At 34.1% G+C, this 27,763-nt stretch overlaps 1 protein-coding gene across 3 annotated transcripts; it reads left to right on the top strand.

Moving 5' to 3' along the window:
- Nucleotides 1–1,011: 1,011 nt before the first annotated feature.
- Nucleotides 1,012–27,763, top strand: CREB3L2_1 (cAMP responsive element binding protein 3-like). 3 transcript variants are annotated; one of them, XM_051211958.1, is made up of 9 exons: nt 1,012–1,102; nt 1,137–1,290; nt 1,320–1,790; nt 1,833–2,218; nt 4,447–4,491; nt 10,043–10,245; nt 19,471–19,903; nt 20,357–20,537; nt 24,333–27,763. In XM_051211958.1, exons 1-9 carry the CDS (start codon nt 1,046–1,048, stop codon nt 24,614–24,616), a joined length of 2,214 nt encoding a protein of 737 aa, XP_051072083.1. In that variant the 5' UTR covers nt 1,012–1,045; the 3' UTR covers nt 24,617–27,763. The 3 variants fall into 3 exon arrangements, with proteins under 3 accessions (XP_051072083.1, XP_051072084.1, XP_051072082.1); XM_051211960.1 differs by having other exon boundaries at nt 1,137–1,790; nt 24,333–25,433; XM_051211959.1 differs by lacking the exons at nt 1,012–1,102; nt 1,137–1,290; nt 1,320–1,790; ... (1 more) ...; nt 4,447–4,491; nt 10,043–10,245 and having other exon boundaries at nt 18,435–23,789.

Below are 27,763 nucleotides of genomic sequence, written 5' to 3'. Positions count from 1 at the left end.
ACAGTCCATCATCTCCTTGAAAATAATCACTGATGGGGCTGATACCACTTGTTCGGACAAGGCGTTCCAGCCACTGACCACTCGATGAGAAAAGCGGAGCCCCACTTAAAGTTTGTTAACATTATTGCTACGCCCACGGGAATTATTAATGCTGAAGGGAGCGAAAAGACAAAATATACTGACACCCAAATCGTAGTTAAAGTTATGAAATGCCAGCATAAGGTCACCTCGCGTCCTACGATACGACAAGGGGAAAGGGTTTAGGCATTTTAAGCTCTCGCCGTAAAGGAGTTTAGAATGACCCCTCACTAACTTCGTTCCCACACACTGAACAGACCCAAACGCGTTAGTCTCCTTATTCTTAAATGAGCTAGTTGCTTGGATACAATACCCGAAGTGTGACCTTACATAGGTGGGGTATAAAAATCGAAGCATTTGAATGCTCTGCGAAGTGACCATAGCGCACGGTAATCTTAGGCGGCAGATGCGTTGCAAGTCGTGACTATTAGCGTATCCAATGTGCATGAGCACACTCTTCCTAGAATTAACTTGTAAGCCTCAACCTCCAGCCCGTCTAACTAATAAGTCTAAACCAGCCTGGAGGTCAAAAAGACCGGCTCACCCCTTATTGTTCTTCAGATTTTGAAATCGTCCTCTAACAATAATGTCGACGACTTAAGCAATAGTGGTAACTCATTTACGTAGAAAAGCAAAAGTAAAGGCAGATCCTTGGCCACCAAAGGCCAACGGTGCTTGTGGTTTTCTTTTCGTCTTGTGTCAGACATAAAGAGCGAGAGTCATCACTTCTTCATCGGAGTGAGAAGCTCCAATGTTTCACCTAGTACTATCGATTTAGTAAGACATCATTAACGTAGGAATAATCTAACGATACTTTTATCCACATTTTAATAGTTTATGCTCGAAAGTTTATGAAATTTCAATTTATTGTGGATGGAAAGCTAAACTCAAAGATTTGGAATGATTGTTTTATTGCTTCATTCGATTACTTCAGAACTCAGAAGCATATTCAAGTATTGTCTAAACCATGGCCGGGGAGCTGATTTTAGGTGATTTTTTCACGGACTTCAGTACAAATGAATTTGTAAGTTAACCCGTTTCTAAAGTTGATGATGTAGGACTCTGTCCAGTCCACCCAATCTTGGATGACTGACATCTTTGAAACTCTAGATGATCAGCAAGTCACTCATGATGATTTGATATTAGAAAATATTCCTGAAGAAATTAAAATTAAGTTGGATGCTCCTCTCTGTGACATTCTGAAAACGGAAAGTAAGTTTTGCAGTGTGCTTATTTCGTAGCTGTCGTAGATGATTTCTTTGTCGGCGATGAGATTGAAATAAGAGAATCTACTTCCTTGGTCTCCTCATTCTTAGATGATACAGCCAATTCTGACGAATCTAGTGGTTATGCATCTTGTGTGCAATCTTCGAACAACTGTTCTCCAAACGTGATCCACACGAATAATGAGTCTTCACGCCCTACAACTATTCGTATAGTCCCGACGTCAGATACAAAGTCCTTTACTACTAACTCACCTCATAAAATCCATGTGACGCGTATCAGTCCTTCTCAAAACAACACTACTGTCCGAGCAGTTTTACAGGAGTCCTCTTTTAAGCTGGACGATAATAAACCTAATCGTGTCCACTTCATATTGAGACCTTTACCCTCAGATTCATCGCATAAAACAGTATCTTTAAATGAAATAAACCTTGAAAACAAATCTTCAGAAAAGCTCTCTTACTTAAATGAGCACTCACACCTGACCAGTATGTTGCAGAATATCAGTTTTCATCTATTATTCTTTGCAGATTCTAAAGGTTCATATAAATTATTGCACGTCAATAAAATTGAAGAAGACCCAGTATATGATCGAAATGGTGTTGTAGGATCTTTAACGCCATGTGGATCCCAATCCAGTTCGGAGTCTGATTGTAGAGATGTTTACGACGATGACATGCCATGCCAAGAACTTTTTTTTGATCACGAAAATCTCAATCAAAGTCCACTCGATCAGACCGGTTTCAAGAAGTCGCTTCTCAGTCATCAAAACCTGAGCACTCATTCTAGAAATGCTGGCACCAGTAAAGGTCTCTCTAGACTGCCTGATATTGATACTCCATTCTACGATGATGGTTCATCCAGTGATTATTCACAGTCAACGAAGATCACACAGCAGCGGTTTTTCCATGATCAGGTTAGTTATTTGTTGTTAGGTAGGTAACAGCATTTGAACGTTGATAGACTAAGTGAATGGTCTACATTTGTCATAACTTATTTCAGTCTCTTAGTAAGTCCTTTGTTGAAATATACAGCCATTTGAAATGCGGAATTCCGAGATCATTTTTATTCTGATGTAGGCAAAGTTGTATTTTCACATTGTCTCAAAAGTCGAGTAGGATGTGAATGTCAGTTTAATTTGTTAAAGACATAAATCTTGAAACTCTTAAGTTCCCGATGTTCTTGATATTCGCGTCAATTTTTCGTTGTAATATGTCGCAATCTGGAAATTGAAGTTGACGGCGATTACTCGGTGTTAAGTCGACAAGTCGTCAGTGAGAGCACTTTCAGTCTATGCTTTTGAACCTGGTCTCTTAGTTAAGGATGCGAAAGAAATCTGCTCGACTATCAACTCCAGAAAGATTGCGGACATTCAGTAGCATCATATTAGCAGTGCTGAAGGTCGGACACTGACGACAATTCAGTTGTCACCAACTTAAAACATCGACTTTCATGACTGGAACACTTGATGTGTATTGGCTCAGAGGACCCCACATTAGATATTTGGTGATGCCGAGACTAATAGGGAAGAACGAAGACGCGGTTGGGTTATGAAAGTTGTTTAGGACTAGCACCTAAATTCCCTGCTACGGTCGAGGGTGGGGAGAGTCCGTTCTCCCTCTCGATACGCTCTCACATGGCCACGCGTATATGGCCACTGCCAATGAAGTCCTACTCACTACCTTCTCGCAGCAGGGGTGTTGTTTACGAGATTGAAAGAACGTAAAGCGAATGTCCGGCACTTTAACCGGTTTTGTGGATATGGACGGCCCACCCAGGAAAGTTGGAAAATCCTGATTCCAAACTAATGGTGCACATGGACTCCAGGATCCTGAGGGAACAACTGGCGTATGAACCTAGTGTTGGTCATTGGAAACCATGGAACTGCATCTCCTAAAGTTGCTCCACTGTTTTGTGGATTAGACCTTCAGGTCAAAGACTCGGGGTGTGGCCCCCTAAGAAGACCACCTGCTTCGGTCTTGGCACACGGGTAGTATCACAGCCCCCACACAAATCAACGATAACTGCTACTGACCTCATTGTTATTGTATGGTGCATATGTATTTAGTGCCCCCTTGTACCAATGTTTATATGTTAGAATAAATAAATATGCATCACAAACCTCTGGTTGGTGACCGAGAAATAATGGAACTCAATAACTTCAGATGTCAGATTTGACTTAGAATAGAAGCCAGTGGCAGTCCTATAGTAATTTTCTTTCACATTCGTAAATGTAAGAAACTTGTCTAGTCAGAAGGGTTTTTTCTGGTTGTATTATTCTTAACTGCTTCACTTATTTTTTTGTTTTGATTATGTTTACCATCCTCTATCTCTTCGCAATCCCATTTCCTTATTTTGTGGAGCGTATTTATTTTGGTGCCAATTTATACCAATATTTGCGTTTACATAGATGAAGATGTCACTTTCACAGTCAAAACCGAGTCCGTATTTGGGGTAGTTCAGTTTACCTACTTAGCTGTGATAACTCTGTAATTGCTTCATATATTCCTGTAAAAGCTCATAATGTTTCAAAGCTAAACACCAGTTCACGAGGTTTTTCTCGCCTTTCCTAAGTTGTCTTTCGAGAATACTATTTATTTTCCACTCAGTAGTTCATTTTTAAAATATACAAAAAAAGATTGTCAAGTGCTTTAGGTAGTGGACACAACAAAACAAACAAACATTTCTGTAATATTTTTCTCATGATACTTCACTATATTATACTGATAACAATATTTTCTCCACGAACTGAAAATTCAACTGTCAACATATCTAGTAATTTGGATTATGTATAATACACGGATACAACTGGGATTTTGATTTTTACCACAATATGCTTTGTACATGCCTAGTAATAAATTGGTGGTTGACGGTTTTATTTTTAGCTAGACTTTTGTGAGTGGTCTATATTAGCTTAAGACCAGTCCTTATCATTACTATAAATGTTATGTACTGGGCTTTTGAATATTCATATCAAGTTAAAAAGCCATTTGTGACCATTTAGCTTTCGAAAGCATTTTCTACCAACTATTTTCGTAGTTTTGACTTCAGCATCTATGTCCAATAAGAGTTGGCTTTCATTATTGTGTATCCATTATTTTCTCGTTCTAAGTCTTCATCTTTCCTATTATTTCATTACTGTAGATGTACTCTCGTATTCGTGGTACCACGCGGATTGGGCAGTCTGACGTAAGTGCAGATGTAGTTATTAAATTTAGTTCATTAATCTAATGTAGCTAAATGTTTGCTGAAGAGTCATGCTAAGACGTAACAGCTGTCCTATGCTTTCAGTCTTGCAATGATGGTCTAGCTAAGATCACTGTAATCTTAACTCATCGCATTTGAGATGGTTTAATATGATGTGATTTACTTTTATATTATTTGATTTTATGTGTCAGAAAACGTCTTATGGTTATGCTTAACCCATGATTTAAGTTGGTCAGCACAAAGTAATCTTATAAGTGTTACTGATTAATAATTAGTTATTGACTGATGCCATACTCTTACCAAGTCCGCGTTATGCGACTTTTATTCAGCGAAAAGCATTAAGACATTTAATTCATTTTGTATTGGTTGTTTGAGTCTTCCGATCGACGTTTAAGATTGCAATTAATCGGTCTCTTACTGTCATATGTGTATCCTGTGCAGAATGCTTCGATATGGCCTTAATTCACAAGCATTATGAACAAAGATGGATAGTGGCTAGCAGTGAAATCCAGGACACACGTTTCGTGTTGTTTGGGACTCGTCAGCTGGATGTACCTGAATCCTAGGACTGATGTTCACTTTGGGACGCTCATACGAGTTCCAGGCAGGTCGAAACGCACGTCCTGGATCCCATTGCTAGCTACCATCCATTTCTGCTTATAGTATCTAGGTATTTGTTATTTGATTAGGATGTTCCGTTCTGTTTAGATAGTCTACAGTAATGCTCAATGTATTCTCTGATCTAAATGTTTTTCGTCTAGGTTGCTACCTACAGTATTTAAAGGGTTAATTTCACACTAGTGGATTTTCTTCCAGGATTTAAATATATCAACGCCTAAAATTATCATGAACAGTGAATTAATTGAGTGTTGTCCATTTTTTCTTATTTTTAAAATTCCATCACCCTTAGTAGGTTCACAACTAACGAAGTCGGCAGACGGGTTCAAACAACTCAGGTGGTTTTTATCAACTTGCGTCTCCTATGGTATAGGCTTAACAGTCCGTCATATTACTCGCACTTAAAGTAGGGTATATGAGTAGGCTTTAAATATTTGATCATAGGTATCTTTAAAGGATTACTCGCGTACGGTGGGGCAACTGATGTAACATTAAAGCAACTCAACGTTGGATATCAGGTAAAGATGCGACATGTTGGTGAGGTGAATGTCAACTGAGATGCCTAGTACATGTATTACATATATCCAACCACTTATCTCAGTATGCATTTTTCGTTGACCTCAGATTAACTAAAGGAAAGCTAATAGCAAGTAAATCAAGACTTAAGTCCATGAAATAATTTACTGTCGAACTAAACCATTTTAGTGGCCACCTGATTGTAACTCCCACTGTAACGTGCTCAGTGGCTTGGAACCTCGAGTAACTTCGCCTCAAGACAAAATAGGTTTTGGCTTGTATAATGAATGACTGACAAATGAAGCCTAAATATCTGAATAGATACACAATCTAATTAAAAGAAACTAAGTAAGATTAATTGCACCGTAGCAACTGTTGATTAATAATTAAATATAAATCCAAACTACTACCTACTCTTCATCTCATGTTTTGTGGCAACAGCGTAGGTCTTTTTTTACAAGTTCTTATGTTTGGCTAAACCTTAGATAACCAATTGATTTTCATAACAAACATTTGTTTATCTGTTCTCATTCGATACATGCTCTAAAACGTTTGATTTGTGATTATCGATCAGACTGACTAACTTCGTTTCCGACCGCAACCTATACTCATATATGATCAACATGTCGGATTCACATAAACGAATGCGTTTCTTTTGCTACAATCTCAACATATGGCATATCAAATAATACATGCTCGCACTGGAAACTTCACATTGTTTATTTTAACAAATAAACATTGGTACAAGGGGGCACTAAATACATATGCACCATACAATAACAATGAGGTCAGTAGCAGTTATCGTTGATTTGTGTGGGGGCTGTGATACTACCCGTGTGCCAAGACCGAAGCAGGTGGTCTTCTTAGGGGGCCACACCCCGAGTCTTTGACCTGAAGGTCTAATCCACAAAACAGTGGAGCAACTTTAGGAGATGCAGTTCCATGGTTTCCAATGACCAACACTAGGTTCATACGCCAGTTGTTCCCTCAGGATCCTGGAGTCCATGTGCACCATTAGTTTGGAATCAGGATTTTCCAACTTTCCTGGGTGGGCCGTCCATATCCACAAAACCGGTTAAAGTGCCGGACATTCGCTTTACGTTCTTTCAATCTCGTAAACAACACCCCTGCTGCGAGAAGGTAGTGAGTAGGACTTCATTGGCAGTGGCCATATACGCGTGGCCATGTGAGAGCGTATCGAGAGGGAGAACGGACTCTCCCCACCCTCGGTCATACCAGTATCTGGGGGTGACTACACATTTTAACATCTCAATATGATTACACATTCGTTTCCTGCACGATTTTTTTGGTGAATCCTTTTTGTATTTGTTAATTTTGATTTTCTAAAAGCTCAAACCAGACTGTCTTTGGCGTCTTCCATACACTCGGAGTCTAACTGTTCTGAAACTATTTGTTTATATTTAGGCAGCTGTTCTTTTAAAAATTATCTTTTTCTATGATTTTCGACCAACATCGTAGTGACTGATAGTATTTCGCAACTGTACATTGGCGCATCAGTTTATAGCCATGTTTAGCATCTCAATCCATTGTTGTATGGCGGCTAGAATGCCACATTTCATAGACCAAAGGTCACAACTATCTACTTTCACATCACACAGTATAATGAATTTTGCACCACTAAAATAGCCCATTCTCCTATTAGCCACCCTGGATTTTATTGTACATAGGTTATTCACATACACAACTCGATTTTTATCTGCAACTCACTATGTGTAAGTGTATCCAGAAGTTCGTACTAAACTTGTATGTCCATTCTAATCAGAATGAACCCTCCAGTTCGTTCTGCTTCATGATGTTCAATATAGTACTTTAATTATCTGGTCGTGATTCTCCTAAGCCCTAAAAAACATTTTGTAAGTAAACGATATTCATGAACCTCATGTATTCAAACATAATTGTCTTCAAAGCATTAGTTGCGAATGGTGAAACATGAAATTAGTAATCATAGGGTCACGCATGGCGATCTAGGCAAAAATGAAGAGTTTGTTGATAGTATAGTGAAGCTTCATTGAGTAAGATGATTAAAACTGTGTTACATACGCCAATATACTTACTACCATGACGTGCAGCACTAGCCTCCGTAGGATTAGACTGAAATTTGTCCAAAGGCGGTTAGTCGAAAACAGCTTCCATCAATAAGCTGATTAGCCAAACTACTCCCTGACTAGGATCTACCTGATGATTACGGTTAATGGTTGAAGACCTTAGGTGGCATGGCACGCGACTCGATTTGGAAACATATATTTATTCTGTCTCCTAATTCTTAAACTGTTGTGTCACTACACTTTTTACTTCCCTGTTTCACTTCCTCTTTCCTACCCATATTTTCTTTGCCGTTTTTTATACCACTTCTGAACACCATGTTTAAATTCGCCTTAATCTTCATATTGCTATTTTTGTTTCACTATGTCAACAGAAAATGTAGTACCTTAAGCCGGTAGATATTCGTGCGTTGTTTATGATATAAAATCCCACTATTATTTAGTTTCCATAATGTCCATTTTACTAATGTCTAGGCTGTTTGCTAAATTCTTTGTAAATTTATTTATTTATTATTTGAACACATAAATATTGGTACAAGAGAGCGCCAATATATATGCGCCAAGCAATTTCTAGTATTACCCATAGTTCATTAATAAAATCCAATTTAGTTTCTTCATTAAGTTACTGGAAAGTTTTATGCATTTAAGCTTAATTTTAAGATTTTAAGCGTAATAATTCAGTCAGTCAATCATAAGCAAGGTAAAGCCTATCAGATATGTGCTCCAGTTCAAGTTGCCATGCTTGATCAGCCTAGCGAGATAAAATTATAGAAAACAAATGTCTTGATAGTGGGGATAGTAATAGCATCGATAGTAGTCGAAAAAGCTAAACACAGACAATATGATTGAAGATAGTGAATTCGTGAGATTATGTAAACAGTACAAGATAATTTAAAAACTCAAACGCATCTGATCTGTTAGGACCGATTTTGAGTCTTGTCACCCAAATTTTCTAATCATTAGCTGAAATAATCGCGCGTATCTCAACCAGATATTTCACCTACTAACACAGCTCGCTCAATCTGATGCCACGTTTTGGTTTATCTGTCTGTAACTTCTAACCTACTCCTACATAAAAAAACATCGCATGTAGTGGTAGACCACCTCAATTTACGAAGATTTACTACCTCGTCATCCGATTTTCTATCTTTACCTAGTTCTTTTACCTAACTTCAGCATTGCTCATCTGATGGTCTTTGGATGTGCAAGCAATGCTTTAAAGACATCTATGATCAGACAGTAGTAACCTGAAAGTATCCTGTGTTTTTAACTGTCATCATTCTCAGTTTGTTAAACCCATCGATGCTGATTGGACTTTCGAGATAAGTGAAGTAATCAACATACTCAACTACTTCACTACTTATCATTAATATAAGGTTTGACACTGACTAGTTTTGAAATAACAATTTGCAGTTAAAGAAAGTAAAAATACCCTAAACATACTTGGGTTGTTGATCAAGGCAACCAGAAGACTACATTTTATTCGCGTATTCACTAGACAAAACTATATTACCTGTGTACCCAAAATTAATAAGTGAATAGATGTCTATAGAAAAGCTAAAAAAATAGGGAAAATGAACAAACCTGATTAACACTACATGAGGCTGATAATTCTGAAGACAGTTCACTGTGACTCTATCGGTAGTGTTTGAGGAATTGATATCACAGTCAATCTAACTGCTAAAGTTGGACGGTCATCCTTAACAATCTCCGAGGTTAGTTCATTGATACCTACTGATCTCCCTCCTTTCAGTCTAGCTATTGTCAATGAGCTCGTGTTAATATCTCATTATGGTTGTTTGTTAACAATAAGCAACTGAAAAGTAGCTGGAGACAAGTTGAGAATTTTTCTCACCACTCCAACTGTCTAGACTAAGCGTAGATCATAATCTCTCTTCCACATATTGTCTAAATAACACTTGACTTTTTGGTGCTTATTTCTTTGCTATTTCTCAGAATGTGTTAATTATTACCTATCGCCTTTACCTTGTCTATTTATTTTGCTTTCGTTGCCCTCTACTCAATATCATTTCAGTCTAGTCTTAAGTTAGTTTAACTTCCCCCCTGGGTTGGCACTCATCACAAATTTGTGTCTTGAACCCATAAAAAACCTTTCCGTTATTCAAACTCACGTTATGTAGGTCAATTATCAAAGAATTCTTTTTATTGCTATTGAAGATACACCCTAACTTTACAAGAGCATTTTCTGTGGTATTAAGTTAACAACTCTGGGTCGGCATGTTCCAATATATTTTTGTGGAGAAATAATGCCACTTAATTCCTGTTTTGATTAGTCCTCATTATTTATAAATAATGTAATCTTGATATTTTTCTAGATCAATCATCCTCATATGTTAGTACTCACGGAGGAAGAGAAACGGACTTTAATTGCAGAGGGTTATTCCATTCCAACGCGTTTACCTTTATCTAAACAAGATGAACGAAACCTTAAGAAGGTTCGACGAAAAATTAAAAACAAAATAAGTGCACAAGAAAGTCGCCGAAAGAAAAAAGAATATCTAGAGGCACTAGAAAGGAAGTAAGTCACCAGCGTAGTATTTCATTTTTTTTCCTGTAAAACAACTATTTCTGAATCATAAATCTTTATTTACTAGAATTGGGTATAAAATTTGTGCAAATATTTACACTTTTCCATTTCATAACCACTTGTATTTCCATCATGTTTACTTTGGAACTCATGCTTTCGTGATTTTGAAAATCACATTGTATACTTTATATTCTCTGTTAAAGTGAACATATTCCTTTCATTCTTATGTAAGTTAAGAATCAAATAATTTACCATCTTTGTTTCCATGCTCTTTTTTACTGTGAGTAGTCAACGTTTCATGACAAATTTCGGCACTTTGTTGATATGAAATAATTTAACATTTGCGCTTGAATGTATTGTTTCATAATTAGCTTTAAAGAAACCAGCTTTAGGGTTGGTGTGTATAAAAATCTAGATTATGGTTAGTGTGGGAAAGTAACTAATTGATCGATTGGTTGTATGTACTAGTGTCAACAGCAAATGATTTCACGTTATAGAGAGTACATCTAAGGTTTAAAGTAAAAAACTTTTATCTGTCATATGTGTAGAGATTCTAAACAAAAAACAATAGTAAATTAACTTAGCGATTGGATCAGTAAACTCATGTTTTGTATGTTATGGACATATATCCATTCCTGTTATAGTTCAAATAAAAATATGATTATTTTTTTGATAAAGACATTTCATAAGAAGATTCTAGAGTTTTGTCCGAATATCTCCGTAAAACATGAATACACGTTTTTTCCATCCGGCTACCCTTTTTTGGCTAGAAGCGTACTCGGTCTATTTTAATTATATATATATATATATATATATATATATATATATATATATATATATATATATATATATATATATATATATATATATATATATATATATATATATATATATATATATTATTAATGATTTTATTATTTTCTTGTTCACAATAATTATGTTAAAGTATTTGTAAATAAAAACCTTTTTGTTCTAATTAATTGTAAATGAATATAATTATTTACTAGCTTGTTCATACAATAGAATATTTAAGAAAGGATGCTAATTGTATTCGTCTTACAATGAACTTTTTATTTAGTAGTATGTTGACTGAGGTCACTTAAAATGTGCTTCTCTTTTTTTATGTATGCTTTTCCTTTTAAAATACGGTGTTTTAAACAAAATGAGATATCTTATTCCTTTTTTTTGTATACATTTTACTTATTTGTTGTGCACCATATGCAAGTTGTACATATATTCAGAAAGCTGTTCTCATTAAAAAGTACTGTATCGTCTATTGTTGTACCTCTCAATAACAAAATTTAAAGAAATATTTAACAATTTTGTTTCTCAAACCTTTTTCACTAAAGTTTAGGTTCCCATTAAATGTTATTTAGCAGAATCAGTTTGTTGATTAAACTGATTATCTACCAGTTTACTACTCTTATAGTGTTACTGTTAAGTTTTTATCTCATTTGCAATTCGAATATTTTCAATAGTATTTTTAAAGCATTCTGTTACTGGTCAGAATTTCATCTTCAGTATCTTGAAATACTCAGGACTAAGAAAACAGTACTTCGCATTACTGAAATCTTCATATTCAAACTACTTTGTTTGAGTTCTGGAAAGAAATTTTTACGTACAAGTACAGCAAGGTTTCTGTTTATTAGGTAGTGCCTATTAAAATTTATTAAGTAACACCTTCCAAACTACCCACTTCATTCTTTGAACTTTTTATCAAATAAATTAGCCTAATAACACTTATTTAGCTGTATTCAAGACTGAGATGGTATGGTCACTTTAAAACAATTATTTTAAACTTCAAAAAGCATAATAAAAGTAGTTAACCGTGTTAATTATATCGTTTTAGTTGATAAATGAAAAGATCATTCGTAAATTGATAAGCAATAAATTTTCTCATATATTAAAGAAACTTTGATTTAATATTCAGTTTCTAACCTCTACTAAATCTACAGCGTCTAATTGTTATGCTTTTAAAGTTTGAAAAATTCTCATATTGTAAATTTAGAACGACATATATAAGCGAAAAATATTGTCTAATTATCTGAACACTTATTACATAATCTTATAATTTTTATAAATGTTATCTCACTGTCTATATTTTTTCTAATCATTGACCTTTTTCCGATTATGTAACATTGATTTAAACCTTTATTATTCTCATCAAAACTAGTACACCTGTCTTCACACTATCGATTTGTACTTTTCACTTATTATGTAATCTTTTCCATTGTTATCATTGACTCATAAACTACCTTGATTGGTTTAATAATTTCATCAGTCAGTTAGTAACAACGTAGAACTTCGTACGTACGTACATCATGTCGAGTTGCCACACCACATTAGCACAGAGATGCAGTTGTCGATTCAAATCCTGTAGTGGTAGAAGCGGTAGGAGTATAAGCAGTAATCGGAAAGATTGGGGTTCGAAGATGTTATTTAAAGAGTATAATCCAGTGAAATAAATTTGGAAAGAGAAAAAAAGAGACAAGGGGGATTCAGGAGCTAATATTTTAGACACTACATTATTCAGGCCGATTCGTCTGTGGTTATCACATGACGATTTTTTCCTTATAAACTGAAACTGTCAGCGTTCAAGACTAGTCAGATGGGATTACTTTCACTTCCCAGACTGGTTAGTATCTATGGGTAGAAGTAGCTTTAGTAAATGATATCATTGTACAGAGAACTTACTTTGTTCAACTGGCTCAATTTTTTTCTTAATGATAAAAATAGTATGATTCTTGTTATTCGATATTACCTAATTTTACTTGTCATTTTAGAAGATTCTAATGTTAATATTGATTTTTTTATTATCAAGTTTTCATTACTGACATTTCAATGTCATTGCAAACAAACAAGATTTTATTTATTTATTTGTGTACTAATGGTGTTTGCATTTGAAACTTGTGTTCATTTATTCTTTGATAGAATATGCATATTGTATTGGCCTATCTGAATTCATTTGTTTTCTTTGTTCAACATATAGTAGACAATCTGGTTTTATAGTACGCCCAGAATTAATAATTGTGCTTATGTATGTATAGTTATACTACGTACTTACATTAATGCATATTTATATACAGATTTCCTTATCGAAGAAAACTCCTTGTGTTACTCAACATAAATTGTCTGCTTAATAGGATACGTAAATAGTGTCACTGACGTTAGAGAAATTAAGACAAAGGTGGTTAGTTATGCAGTGAACGTGGTAAAAGAGAATTTTCTACTCATCATAACAAACACACTATGAAAACTAAATTGTATACATCTATAGAGTATTCTATTTGTTTATTTTCTTTCAACTCATAAATTCTGTCAATGTTTTTATTGTTAGAAGTAGTTAGATTATTTATATGAATCCACTGCCCACTCTGTACAAAGAGCAGAATATCTGCTTAAGTAATTTGTTCCCCATCAATCTAGAAATATTGATTTGAATGTTACACTCATAACATCTACTACGTTGTTAATGGCTTCTATAAATATATATACATACATGTATTATATTTCTCTAAGTTTTAAGTAAACAGAATATTTTTGAATCTGAACATGTTTATTGAGTAGAGAGGTACTTATTACTACCGGTATTTTTTAGTAGTGCATGAAAATGTACTCATAGTTCACTAATTTTTTTCTTCGATATAAATTTATAAATGCACTTTGCATGATCATCAGTTGTTTAAAGTTACATAAAACTAAACATTGCAGAATAAATCAATCATTGATAATAATGATATATTGATTTCTGTCACATTAGCTAAACATTAACACCTATGTAGGAGGTACATTGTTTTTATTGTACTAAGCTGTTTGTGTCATACACTAAATGAATTGCTATTTAAGCCGTCTTAGTTACCGGTGTTAACTGGATTGCTGTGTAGCTATTTTCTTAGTTAATTCCATGCGTGAAGAGATCACCTTAAATTAGCGAACGGAACGAAGGATCAACGACAAGACAAACTAAACTATCCCAATGCGTCACAGCCCCGCTAACTCAGATGAGAGAAATCATGTTCCCCAAGCAGCCAGAAGCACAAACGAACAAGCACACAACTCAAGCGTATATATACATCATAAAAACGTCCTTGAGAAACGTCATAAAATAGCGTATTAAAAAAGGGAACAAACCAGTGATATTTAGGGACTTTTGAAGTGGAAAATACAATCTGAAGGTAAAAGAGGGCACTTTTAGCGCGAAAGCAAAAGATTTAAATTTCCAAAGTAAAATTACAAAAATAAGATCTTTACCAAGTGATTTCTGTGGATCTAGCATTCTCAACAGTTAAAACCTTGCTGTTCAACATTCTTTTCTTTGATATACTTGTATTCTACGTTTTTGTTTCAGTATACAGTAATATATTATAAAAGTTTTAAAACTATTGATCGATAAGTGTTTGTCTTCTTTGTATACTTGCATTAAGTGAACCTCAAGTTTGAGAAACTTCGTACACACTTCATACTTTATACATGAGCAAACATATATTACTTTTAGAATAAGTGGTATTTATTTACGTAAACAGTAAACAAAGTGTATCTTTATTTCAGTTGTAAAATGATATCGATAGAGAGATTACTTAAAATAAGAGCTTATTGAAGGGTTCTGTATACATTCTAAAGAATATTGGATTGAATTATATGATTATGTTTCTGAACAAGAAACAGAAATTACCTATGATAATAAAATGATCAAAACAGATACGACAATACAAACGAGTCGGTATCCAAACATTTTTCAAAACATCTAAATACGTATCTTATTTTCACGTTAATAATCATTTTAATCCTTGTCACTTACAGCCACTTTATCATTTGAATAATATCTGACATTCACATTGTAAATCAGTAGTAAGTATGCATACTCAATCACCGACTACAAACTGGGGTAACTATGTCAAAGGCGTCTTTACATACTTTTAACAAATATTATGCCACTTTTCCATCAGATAGTTACTTCAGCTCGTATATATGGGTTTTGATTATGTGATCACCAAACTTTCTCTTTGTCAGTGAATTTCTAAATAAATTTTGCTTGTTTCTGCTCTAGTTATTTATGTTTCACATTCCATAATAATGTCAACATATTGAATGAAGTTTTATCGTTAAAAAAATCCAAGAACAGTGTTTAATTAATTTATGCCTTTTAGCTGCATGTCATTCATAAAAGGTTGTTATGTTTACTGATCATTACTTTATTGATTGAATTTTCTGCACGCTGAATAACATCATAAACTATGGTTTCTATCAATGATATCTTATACATTCCTTAAAAACTGACCTTTCATCTTCACAAGGTTTTTTTAATCATTTTCTCTCCAATAAACATGTTTACTTTTTGTAAATGATAGGTAAGCTTTGTACATTATTTTTGGAGGAGTAGAAACGCCATTTTGCATACATTACTGTTAGGTTAGATGACTGAAATGCCCTTAAGTAAGGATGCATTATACACAGTTTTAAAGTAGTAGTTGTTTACGCAAATTGTAAACTAGGAAAATTAGTTGTCAGTATAACTGGATTTCTTAAATAAACATATTTCATAATTGTGAATAGTTGAGTTTTCCGAATTTGTACATCGTCATCATAGTTTCATAAATATCATAAAACTCCTGACTGTGGCTTGCTACTTCAACGTGATGATTGAGTTCACCTATATTAGTGACCCAGTCAAGACAGATTGGCTAAGAAAACTATTTCTAGGTCCTACCATGCTGAGGTCGGCTGGTGATTAGTAAGACTGAAAGCACCTAAAATTAGTCTGAGGACTGAACGCGACCCTATCTGACTAGTTGCCGTTGCTGATCGTTCGAGTTAATAAGAAAGGAAAGAAGTGCTTTCATGAAAACCACAGAGGTATCAGTTTGACTAATATGGTTTCTATGTTATTAACCTCTATAATGACTCAATGCATAACTAAAGCTCGTGATTGGCTTTTGCCAACTTTCATCTATCGTGGCTTAATAAATATGTCCGTATGTCAACCAAAGGACTAATATACTGCACAACTATTCGCTCTGTTTTAGTTTGTGTCCTTTAAAAATAAAGAATACTCGTATTTTATTACCATTCTATACCAAATGCCTTCATCTCATTGCTGTGGTAAAACACAAGTTACTAGGCAAGTATGTCAAGTTGATTGGTGGTTACTAAACTTCGTCAATCAATGTGGTTGGGATATTCATTACTCATCTTCAAGAAAGCGCTAGATGAAAGCCACAGATGCTCAAATAAATTTACGACAACCCATGAAGTCATAGATAATTGGACTGATCCGTGTATGTTGGCTCAGACTACGTGGCTAGGATCTCCGCGATCACCGTAAACAATGCTTGGAGACCTTGAGTGACATAGCTTAGAATTACTCGCAATGACACAAGCGCATTCATACTTTGTCTTTCCTAGTATTTTAAGCTTCTGAATCGTTTTTGTAAAGCTTTCGATTCGACGAATCTTTCTCCTCGAATCATATCTTTTGTGTCTAATTTTTTCTACTATTTCTAATATCACTCCTACTTGTGCTACTTTAGTATCTCACTGTGATGATTGGGTATGGGAATTTTAATTGATGCATATATGTGCCAAGTTTTACGTTGTGAAGGGCAACAACTGACTGCGTCATCACAATCATGTATGTTCATGAACTCAGAATAATTTAAAATGATAGGATAATATTTGTCCATCGCACGGTTAGTTTTGCAATTTTTCAATAAAAATTTTTCATCTTATTTTGTCCAATGAAGTGATTAGTTTCTAAACGGTAATTATTGGTTACTGATATCTAAAAAGTGATATAGGACGTAAGTATTCTTCGACTGATTACCTTTTCTCCAAACGATGAGCATAAATAACTTACAAAGTACTAACTGTATTGTTTCGAACGTTGTCACGGGCACCGATAACGTGTTCTTAACCACGCTGTATCTGGTAGCGTTCCATTCGCAACAATGTTCCTCAACACATGAGCACAAATTTTCAAAGGCAAGTTAACCAATCATCTATTTCTAAATTTATTTAATCACACAGAACAATTTCAGCACCAGGGTTCAGGAATCACAATGACCGTGCAATAAATGTCAGCCATATTATTTCCTAGTGTACCATTTGTGTTTAAAAATCATTAAACAACAAACAAAATTGTTTGACAAAAAGTAAACCCGTTTATTTTGTTGTCAGTCCGCTTATGCTCCATCAATATCTGATAATTGTGATTATTAACGTAATAACTAACATAATATAGTTAAATTCTATAAAAATGTACCTTCTCAACATCAAAGTGCAAACATTAAGAAACACAGCTGTATAATACGGTTTTCAGGATACTGTTTCACAAACTCAGTGTGCAATCTTCTCAAAACATCAGGGCCCCGTTTTATCATGTAACTCATCTGTCAGGTATGATTTTGTACCATTGGCTTTGAACTACCAATTGTTCAAAACTAAATAAATCAAAGTTCCAACCCGAAAGTGCATAAATGAATATTAAGTTTTCAGTTTGCACAACCACCACGCCACTCCCACTAAGTAGGAGAAAATGTCCCAACCGTAGAAGTAGTTGAGCGTGTCGACCGCTTCACTGAGAAGAAAATGTAAATTTATTTTCCTACTAGTCTGTACTATGAACCTAATGTTTAACCTTTCATTCGAAAGCAGATGATAATGACATGATAATTATTTCCAGTTTTCATCTATCAATATACATGAATTGTGTCATTATACATAATATTGTTTTTCTTAGAAATCCCCTTTATTGGAAATAAATGGGATTATAAATTATATATTTCTGTCTGGTATTGAGAAGTTTAGCTGACTGAACATTTGTACGCCTGTGTTGATGTTCATTTATTTATGTCTACGTGATATCGTATCCTGAGATCGTCCTTGACATTTTTAAGTGGTCTTTTGCATGCTCTCTTGTATCGATCTGACCTTTTATTTCAGCAACATACATAACACCCTAATTATTAGGATATATATATGCATACGGAAAGGTAAAGGTGTATTTGTACCTTCAAATAATTTAGATTCAACTCTCAATTCCTGTGTGTTAGTTGTTTATGTCTTATTGTTCTTTTTATTTTTATTCCTTTTGTGTTTAATCAATATACATTGTCCAACTAGAAGTAATTTTTGGACAATAGATATGTGTAGTCTTATTTTCTGATTATTAGTATTGGTTTAATTGGAAATAAAATAAGGTCTAAGATTATTACTATGGATAGTCGATTCATTCTATATACCAATATATTATTGTACATTCTTAGGTTAAGTGATTATTATTATTCTTTACACACTCGTTTATATGCTTCTAAAAATCACGTTTAGTTTAGCAAGTGCATTTTATCTTAGCATTTTGTTAATTAACTTTTACTGGAACTCTTTGCTTTGTAGCCAAGAACATAATTAATTCATCGTCTATTTTATTCATCATTTGTCACATTTTTTCTTTTTATTATCGTTATTACTCTACATATTAATCGACTATTAACCATATTCTTTGGCCTAATTAAGTTAACTTTTTAATTTACACTAATCAATAATTGAGTTTTTGTAACTCGAGTACTGTTCTTTCTTTTTTTTTTACATTTGTTACTATCCATAGCAATCAATAATGTATTAATCAGACTGGATATTTTAATTAAAAGTTGAATTTAATCTGGAGTTCTCTCTCTATCTTTTTACGGCTTCTTGTTTGAGATACAAAGACTTATTAATTTTCTGACTCAGTAGCAGTTCGGTTCTTTCAGTGACAGTATGGCTTTTTAATTGATTATTGTATCCTAAAACCAACTTTAATTCATTCTTTAATTATTAGTCACTTTCTGTTCTTTCAATCGTTTTTTTTCGGGAAAAGTTTAATATATGGGTATTGTAAGAAAATGAATTATCGTCCGTTCATTCACTGAATAAAGCGCTTATCTCCCAGTGATTTCTCTAAGTTTTATAAACCTACTGTCCGTTCATCGACTCATGCAATCTAATGGCTTATATGATCCCTTCGAAAATTAGTATAATTTCAAGCTTTTATTCAAAGTACATGGTTGAAATAGCAAGCAGTCAAAACAATAGTTTATAAAGTTCTTTAGTGAGTACCCTGATCATTTTACCTAATGTTTATTAGCTTGTACTCATTTTAAAAATTCACTAATTACTATTTCATCATCGTATCGAATATCTTTTGTTCTCGTAATTGTGGTTATGTATATTTTTATTATTTAGAGTCAGTATTTATTCACAAGAGAATATTGATTTGAAACGTCGTGTGGATGGCTTAGAAAGTACAAATCGTTCTTTGCTAGGTCAATTGCGTCTATTACAGCAACTTGTCAGTAAATCTAAATCCAGTAACACCCCAACTTCGACATGCTCCACTGATTCAATCAAAACTGGAAATCAAACAAATCATTTGACTATGAATGGCAATGGTTCTGTTGATTCTGTAACTCGAATTACTCATAGTAATGGTTCACCTTCCACTTGTTTAATGGTCTTTGCTTTATGTTTTGCTGCCTTATGGATTGGGCAACCTTCAGGAAATGGCAATCAAAACGCACTGAACACTGGCCTAAGCTTTACTTTGAGTCCTCAAAATTCCTTCAATTTCTGGGTATCACAAGTTCCACAGCGTCTAGTATCTGGTTCATTATCCCAGGTAATACATCAACTTCGGATGATTTAGTGTTCTTTTTTATAAAGACTTTGTGTAACCATATTTATATAAATGCATTTCATTTATTAAATCTTGAAAGTTTTGTATCAGCGATAGATGATAAAGGAAATCATTTTCATTCATATTGATGATTGTAAGTATTACTTACATGAATTAGATATTCTTTGGATGTTATTTTCAAACTAGTACATAGTATAAGATGAATTTAAGTAAATTGGTAAATATACTTTGGACATTTTCTGTATATTTGATTGATCTTATAATACTCTTCAATCCATTATGCATTCTTAATGATTGTTAATGTTTTTTGTGCACGGTCAGCACATATATTCATCAAAACAACATGAACTTGATGGTAAGTTATAATTAGTATAATAACTGTATGCTTATATATGTAAGTAGCCTGTTGGTCTTTTCATAATTTTCTAATTCTAGATTGGTTACTCGTTCTCAAAACAACCTCAGTTTAGTGAGTATAAACATAGTTCTTTCAATAATTTTGGTGTAAAAAAGTCATATGACACCCAGTTTGTGGCGCATGATTCACCACAAGAACAAACATCAAAACTAGTCAGTCAGTTCCCTCTACATTCTTCAGCTACTCAGAAATTTCATGGTTAGTTCCCATTCACTTTTATTCTAGTTAAGATTTATTCATTTGAAGTCAGCTTCTTGTAGATGTCTTTTATAACTACTCTTGTGTAATTTTGTACTTTTAAACCCTGTCTAATTCCAATGATTATAAATCCTGATGCCTATTAATTTCGCATATTATTTAGATTGGTTTCATCATATAACTAGATTCATTTGACAATTCGATATGAGAAGCGATATGTTTCATAAAATATATTCAGAAACTCAAACGTACACTGTTTGTAGGAAGTGAGAATTGTATATGTTGTGTATTTTGAATGAGTTAATATAATGATCTGATCAGTTGCTGTATTACGCGGATTGACTTGTCAAGTGAATTTGTTGACTTTTACCCATATCCATGTATTGAATATGATAAATAGGTATATATATATATGCATGTGTGAAAGGGATGTAAACCCCAAGCTGAAGTTTTATTTTGTGGAAGAAATGTTGAGAAGACCCGAATAATTCCCTGAAATGTTCATAGAGGCCCTGAAAACTGAGAAACATTTTATCTAATCAGCGTTGAGTGGACGTTTCTCAGGAACATTTGGAAAGTGGAGAGTCAAATGTCAAACTTCTGATCGTAGGATTACTATGATTCTAGAATCCCAAGGTCATCCGAAATGCCATAAATACTCTCGATTTTCTGTACATAAGTTAACCTTTTTCCACGTTTCGCCCTTTCTCTCTGTTTTAATTTTTCGTTTAGATTTAACCTGGGGTTATAGAAGAGCTTAGGTAACTGATTCAAGCGTTTAGACAGAAGATTTATCGAAGAGTTAATAATTAGTGGGATTAAAAACGACACATTTGCTTACTAGGTTTTTTACCTGGTTAGATAAAAGTAGACTTGCATAAAAGTGTGCTTATAGTTTGTAACTGTTGCACGCATCACAATCTTTTAAGAAATCAAATCATTTTACTTTTAGTTGTTCCGGTTGATAAGGTTAAAGGGGATTCGAACTACTGTGATACCATATTTAGTTACTGAGTGGGTCACCTATATCTATGTGCCAATACTATCCAATTTCTAATTTCACTTCAAGAATTCATTGAATGAATATTCTTAGTTTGTTCACTTAACTACTGACAAGATTATTTAAGTGAACATTAATTAAGTGAAAAATACCTAGATTTAGAAATGCTTTGTATATAACAAAGGTGATGAAAATAAACTAGTGATAACCTGTTCGGGAATCCTACGCATATAATTTTTGCTGCTGTTTTGTAACGTAGTTGGGGATTTTTAACTCGTCAACTGAATACAGTCTTTCAAAGCTCCTAGATTGTTCCTTAATTTTTAAGCTAACTGAATCCTAACTCGAAATATCAAAGATAAGTTGTCAGCGGTTGGATTATCTACTAGTGTTTATCGTCTTAACTGGTTTTATAGAGGGACTTACATAGGTCATACTTCTATTTATACTTCGTTATTTGCGAGAATGTAACTGAGTGCTTAAAAAAGTAGAGATCACTTCTAAACCAAAATAAAAACATCTGTATTCCATGTATTTTTAATTCAAAAACGCATAGTGTAGTCATACTTTCAGTGCTTGTTTTCGTAAACTAGTAACAATAACGCTAGCCTTAAAAATTTATGACTTGTAGTGTATTTTCTGTCCACTATGGTGTATTATAAAATGATATCATTACTTGTTTTACATTGATCATATCACTACCTTTTCTATCATTAATGCTCTATCAAAAGAGTTTGTTAAAGTCATATCTTTTCAAAGGTTCCCTCATTTTATATCGGCCAGATTCTACCTATTAATTGCTGTGCATTCCGTTACGTTCATTACTTGATTAGCGCAGAATATAATATACCACTAACGGTACTCAAACATAAAATCCCCACAATCACAAATCAGAAGGCATGATAAGTGTTTGTTGCGTAAAAACCAAAAATGTACAGAAAAAATGCGTGTATTTGTAATTATTAGTGTTGGCTGTAACAAACGCCCTGGTATGGCCGAGAGCGGGGTTGGTTCGCCCTTCCTCTCGAAATACTCTCACACGGCCGCGCGTATACAACCTCTGCCAGGGAAGTCCTACTCACTGCTTTCTCGTGGCGGGGGTGTTGTTTACGAAAATGAGAGGACGAAAAGCGAATGTCCGGCGCTTTAACCGGATTCCAAACCAATGGTGCACATGGGCACCAGTATCCTGCGGGAACAAATGGCGTACGAACCAATTTTCGGTCACCGGCTACCATAGGACTGCATCTCCTTACGATGCTCCACTGCCTTGTGGGTTAGACCTTTAGGTCAAAGGCTCGGGGTGTGGCCCCCTAAGCGAACCACCTGCTTCGGTCTGGGCACCCGGGCAGTAACGCAGCCCACATGCAATTAATGAACTGAAATTGTATGGCGCATATATGTTTGGCGCACTCCTGTACCAATATATATGTGTTCAAATAAAATAAATAAAAATAAAATTCAGCCAATCCCCAAGGAGACAAGTTGCACTACTGTCCAATCGTAGCATGCCACGTTAATATTCTAGAAAGTCCCATCAGGTTCTGATTGGGTGGAAACTCTTAGGCTCCTTTAGGGACTCTAGAGGCTCCATCAGTCTTCTCGAGAGCCGTCCTAACTTATTCTGTGATATATAGTTTTATTAAAAACTGCCTTCTTCAAACATCATTGATTGTAGTCTTGCCTCATTACCATATTCGTTTCATTTTCTTTGTTTTGCATGTACTTTACCAATTCGTGGCAAAATCCTTTTCATCCCGTATGCATGTTTTTTTCTTTAAATACTAAAATTTATTTAACCATCACTTGACATTTTGGCTGCTGTTTGTTGATGTCTGTTGAGTTAAACACTAAATTTCATTGATTTTTTAGCTGATAATACATACTGTTCCCATATGATCTGACCTTTTTTATGTTCAATATTCACGTCATAATTCAAGTAAGCTACGAGACACTTGTTGTGTCGGTTACTATTTTAAGGTCACAGCTTGCTCTAGCTTCTGGACTAGCCAATTTATTCATTCATCTTGAGTCACCTTTTGACCTTGTTAATTATTCGCCTATCAACCTTGACTTTTTATATGAGCGTATTTGTGCATTTCTTATCTTACTCATCACATGTCTTATTTTTATCTGACTATAAATATCTATTAATGCTTGATTAAATTGAGTTGGCTCACACGCATTCTCCAGTGCACATCATTTCACTTCGTGCTTCGGATTATCTCTCCAGATCAACGAGTGTACAAAATGTATGTCTTCAAAAATCCATTCTCGTATTTGACTTATTTAATCCCGTTATTTACTAACTCGGATTAAGTCGATAATTATGTACGAGGATTGGCGACATGTATATCTCAATGGCAATCAGAAACAATCCAACTGGAGTCAAATATAGAGCATTCAAACACTTTAGATTATAACATTTGTTACATAGATTACGAATTGGTATATACTGAAATCGTTTTTTACTTTAATGCCATACGTTTTATGAAATTTAGGAGATTAAACAACTCATTAGTAAGTAAATTTGTCATTCTGCCATACAAATCGAATTATTTTGATCTTCTGCGTGGAAGTTACGTACTTTATTTTTGTTTCCCGATTATCACAAAGTTCATATTTGATGTTGTACAATTTTTTTATTATTTTATTCTTACCGTCTGTCTATCATATTCAAATAGTTGAACATAATATGTCATATCCAAAAGTTTTTTCTTTTGTGTAACAAATGTTAGTATTCGAGTTTATTATATGATATTAGTTATTTTGTGTTGCTTTTCATTAACTTTCAGTTCAGCGTTCGAGACTTCTTGGGGAAGCAAGTGAGTTGGAAGACTGTGGTCCTGGACATTCATTTTGGTCTTATTTATTCGGAAATCCAACATCATCCAAACATCAAATTTGTGGTCGAAACGATGATCTACTCATAACAGAACTTCAGCTTTTTGATGACATCGAAAGAGATTTAATGCTCACTCTGTCACCTAACTCAACAGATTCTAAATACTATTCGAAATTCAATGAATCCAAAAGCTCGTTTCATGTAACTTGGCCACCTGTGATAGAATTATCTTAAAGTATCATCTAATGAGGTTTACTACTACAATTTTTCATCTTTCATGAGATGGTTCATGTCACCGTGTGTTGAAGGTGATACTTCGTTATGAACCATTTCACTGTGTATGTGATACTCTTATTTCCCATTAGGAATTACTATTATCCAGTTTTAACCCAAGTGCTAATACATTCATTTATCTATGTTCTAATAGTATTTTCTTATGTGACATTCAATGATAATATTACACTTGTGATCCGTTTTATTCGTGATTTAATTTTTTGGGTGGATGGTTAATTGTAATATGTGTAATTTATGTTTTCATTTATCTTCTGTTTATATATAAACAACTGTGTATATGTGACCTTTTTGGATATGCTCCTGACTTTCTATATTCTTTATTCCTTATTTTTGTGGTTTACTTCTATGGAAGACATGAATCGTACTTGTAAACTTATTTAATAGCATGACTTTCATCCACTTAAATTTTTAACTCCATAATATGATTGTACTTTTTCATCAATCTACTGTGTGGATTTGGGTTTTTGAAACAAATCGGTCATGTCCATTCTCCGAAAAATAAATAGTATTCAACTTAATAATATTTTCACTGTCAGATTTTGTATATGTTTATTTTTGCATTTACCTTATGGAGTAATAAGTCTTTTGTATTATTATTTACTAACATATATTGTTCTCTTTTCTGTGTGTAAGAAAACAAATGAAACTGTTGTGCTACGCTTTTCGCACATATACATCAAGCTCTGTTAGTCTTTTACTCACTTCCTTGTAATTGCTTTAATTTCTGGTTGGTTGATTTAAAATATATTTTGTCAGGACACTAAGATTTTTAGCTTATAAAAATGGTTAAGTTCCTATTTTTACGAAATTAAATTTTAAGGTTAATGACCAAGTCGGTGTTGGAATTCCCCATTTTTGTGTGCAAAATTTAAAAACTCAAAAACCAACTGTTTTGTTGTTTTCGAATGAGTAACTTTATGTTAACTGTCAGTTCACACTCGTGATGAGTTTCTATACGAACACTCTGAAAACCGAGTTTTGTTATACAATCTCTTTCATCATTAGTACATTCCAATACTCAAGTAAACATAAGAGGACGTCACTTAGTTGTAGGACATGAGTGGAAACTTTCTTTGTTAGACTCTGTTTACTTTGGTTTTAGTGATACTGAAGGCAACCTATCTCAGATCTTTTTCTTACCATTCAGGTTCTTAACACAATACAGCCTGACCTATTATCAGTGTTGGTCTTGCACAACCACTCAGATTCTGAGGGTTTGGTATTTATTTTCTGGTGTTTTTGGTAGGTTGTTTGCTCTTTTATATTCTTTAACTAGAAGTTGTTTTTGAGGCCTAAACGAATCTGTCATGGCTTTTACCATTTACGAAGTCGAACGGACTATTAAGTCATCAAACTATTCAAACTTTGTATAATTGAACAACCGGGTTCATATATGAAAAAACACTATAATTAATACTCACTTTCTGTCATGCCAACTGGTTAGACAGGGATTGTTGAAATTTTGTTTAATATAAGTTAAGTGAACGTGCAGACTCACAATTATGGAGAGATTAGATGAATTATCAAATATTGCGCGCAATATTTAAATATAGGCGATAACGAGTAAATGTTGGAGGTTTTCAATATAAATGAATGAACATGTTGAGTTTGTTCGAAACATGTGGCAGCTAGGACACTCAGAGTACTATTTGCGATACAAAGAAACATCTGTTTATTTCTTCGCCTTTTCATCTTTAATATGTTCATCCTGCAAACGTTTCGTCGTTATAAAAGGAACACAGAATCATGTTCCAAATTTCTGAAGTAAACTCCTAACCAAATTTTACAGTTGAGTTGATGTTTTGTTATTTCTTTCAATATCATTTTTTAGAACCATAATATGTGCGACTCAACTACTTCGTATCATACACTGATTAAAATGGCAAGAACAGTAATTTAGTAAGATTGTGTGGTAATAGTCTTATAAACAATATGTATCAAATAATATGCCTTGAGAAATAAATCGTATGATCAATTTGCATCCCCGAAACCCGTTACAGTCAGGCTATGAAAAAAATAATTACAGAATATATTAAAACTACAAACGAGTTGCTTGTTTAAAGGAGTACACTTTTGTCCTTATGAACAGTTCGACTTAGCTCACTCTAAGGTAAATTATTAAAATCATAAGATAATAACTTAACAACGTTGGGGATCTTAAATGTTAATCACTTGTCAAAATTAATAAACTTTTATAGAAACTAAAATCAACAAATATCAGAGTGGTGAATCAGTTTGGCAGTCACAAGGATCAAAATTCAACGGAGACAAAATTTAAAACGAATCAGGAAGTAACAAGAAATAAAAGGGATGAAACTGCAAGTACATATGAGGAAAAATCTTCCTATGGCAAATAGCAAACATAATATTCAAAAACAAATTAATTTTTCTTTTTTGCAAGGGTAAGTTAAAAGTCACTCCCTGTTCAAAACCATCGCACTTTATCACACGCGATCTCTAAGGGCTGGAGTGGTGGCGGGCATTCTATTTGTGAATAGTGCTAAGTAGTTTGCCCGACTGTGTGCTGCCTTGATTTTATAGTGTACGTGGATTTGGAAAAGCTGAATAACTTTTAAAACATTCTTGTTCACGGATCACATCAACTACTGATTATCTCTTTGTACTCTGCATTGTTTTGGAGTTTCCTACATAAGGCTAATGGTAGAACCATTGCATCAACTAGACCTAACACGCCTTCAGTGGGCCTGTACGTTACTTTTAGCAGCGATTGCTTTATCGAATTCTTTCAGTTGGGTTAAATTGAAACGTGGCTTTAAATTTTCAACCAGTGGTTGAAACAGGAACCTTACAAATGCAGATGACAAATATTCATTAAATTAACCAACAAAGTGAGGGAAATCGTAGCGACTGTTGAAACCAATTTTATGTTGTTACTAAATGTACGTTTGATGTTCTTCCATGTTGGCGATGTAATTATCGAAAAGTTTTAACTCCATGGTATTGTGAATCGCGAGTTGGCTACTCTAAATTCTACCAGTTGACAAGCTTCAGATATCCCAGTTCGACCCCAATACTGTTCCCAATCTCCAATATATCAGAACACGAACCGTAGTTGAGAAATCGTTT

The sequence above is a fragment of the Schistosoma haematobium genome, chromosome ZW (assembly GCF_000699445.3).
Source record: "Schistosoma haematobium chromosome ZW, whole genome shotgun sequence".
In the NCBI taxonomy this organism is placed as follows: domain Eukaryota; kingdom Metazoa; phylum Platyhelminthes; class Trematoda; order Strigeidida; family Schistosomatidae; genus Schistosoma; species Schistosoma haematobium.
This window is presented reverse-complemented; position numbering and strand designations above follow the sequence as displayed.

Coding starts and splice junctions, on each gene's coding strand:
- CREB3L2_1 (XM_051211958.1), top strand. CDS start 1,046: ATGGCCGGGGAGCTGATTTTAGGTGATTTTTTCACGGACTTCAGTACA. Junction 1,791..1,832: donor TGAGCACTCACACCTGACCA/GTATGTTGCAGA, acceptor TATTCTTTGCAG/ATTCTAAAGGTTCATATAAA. Junction 4,492..10,042: donor CGCGGATTGGGCAGTCTGAC/GTAAGTGCAGAT, acceptor ATATTTTTCTAG/ATCAATCATCCTCATATGTT.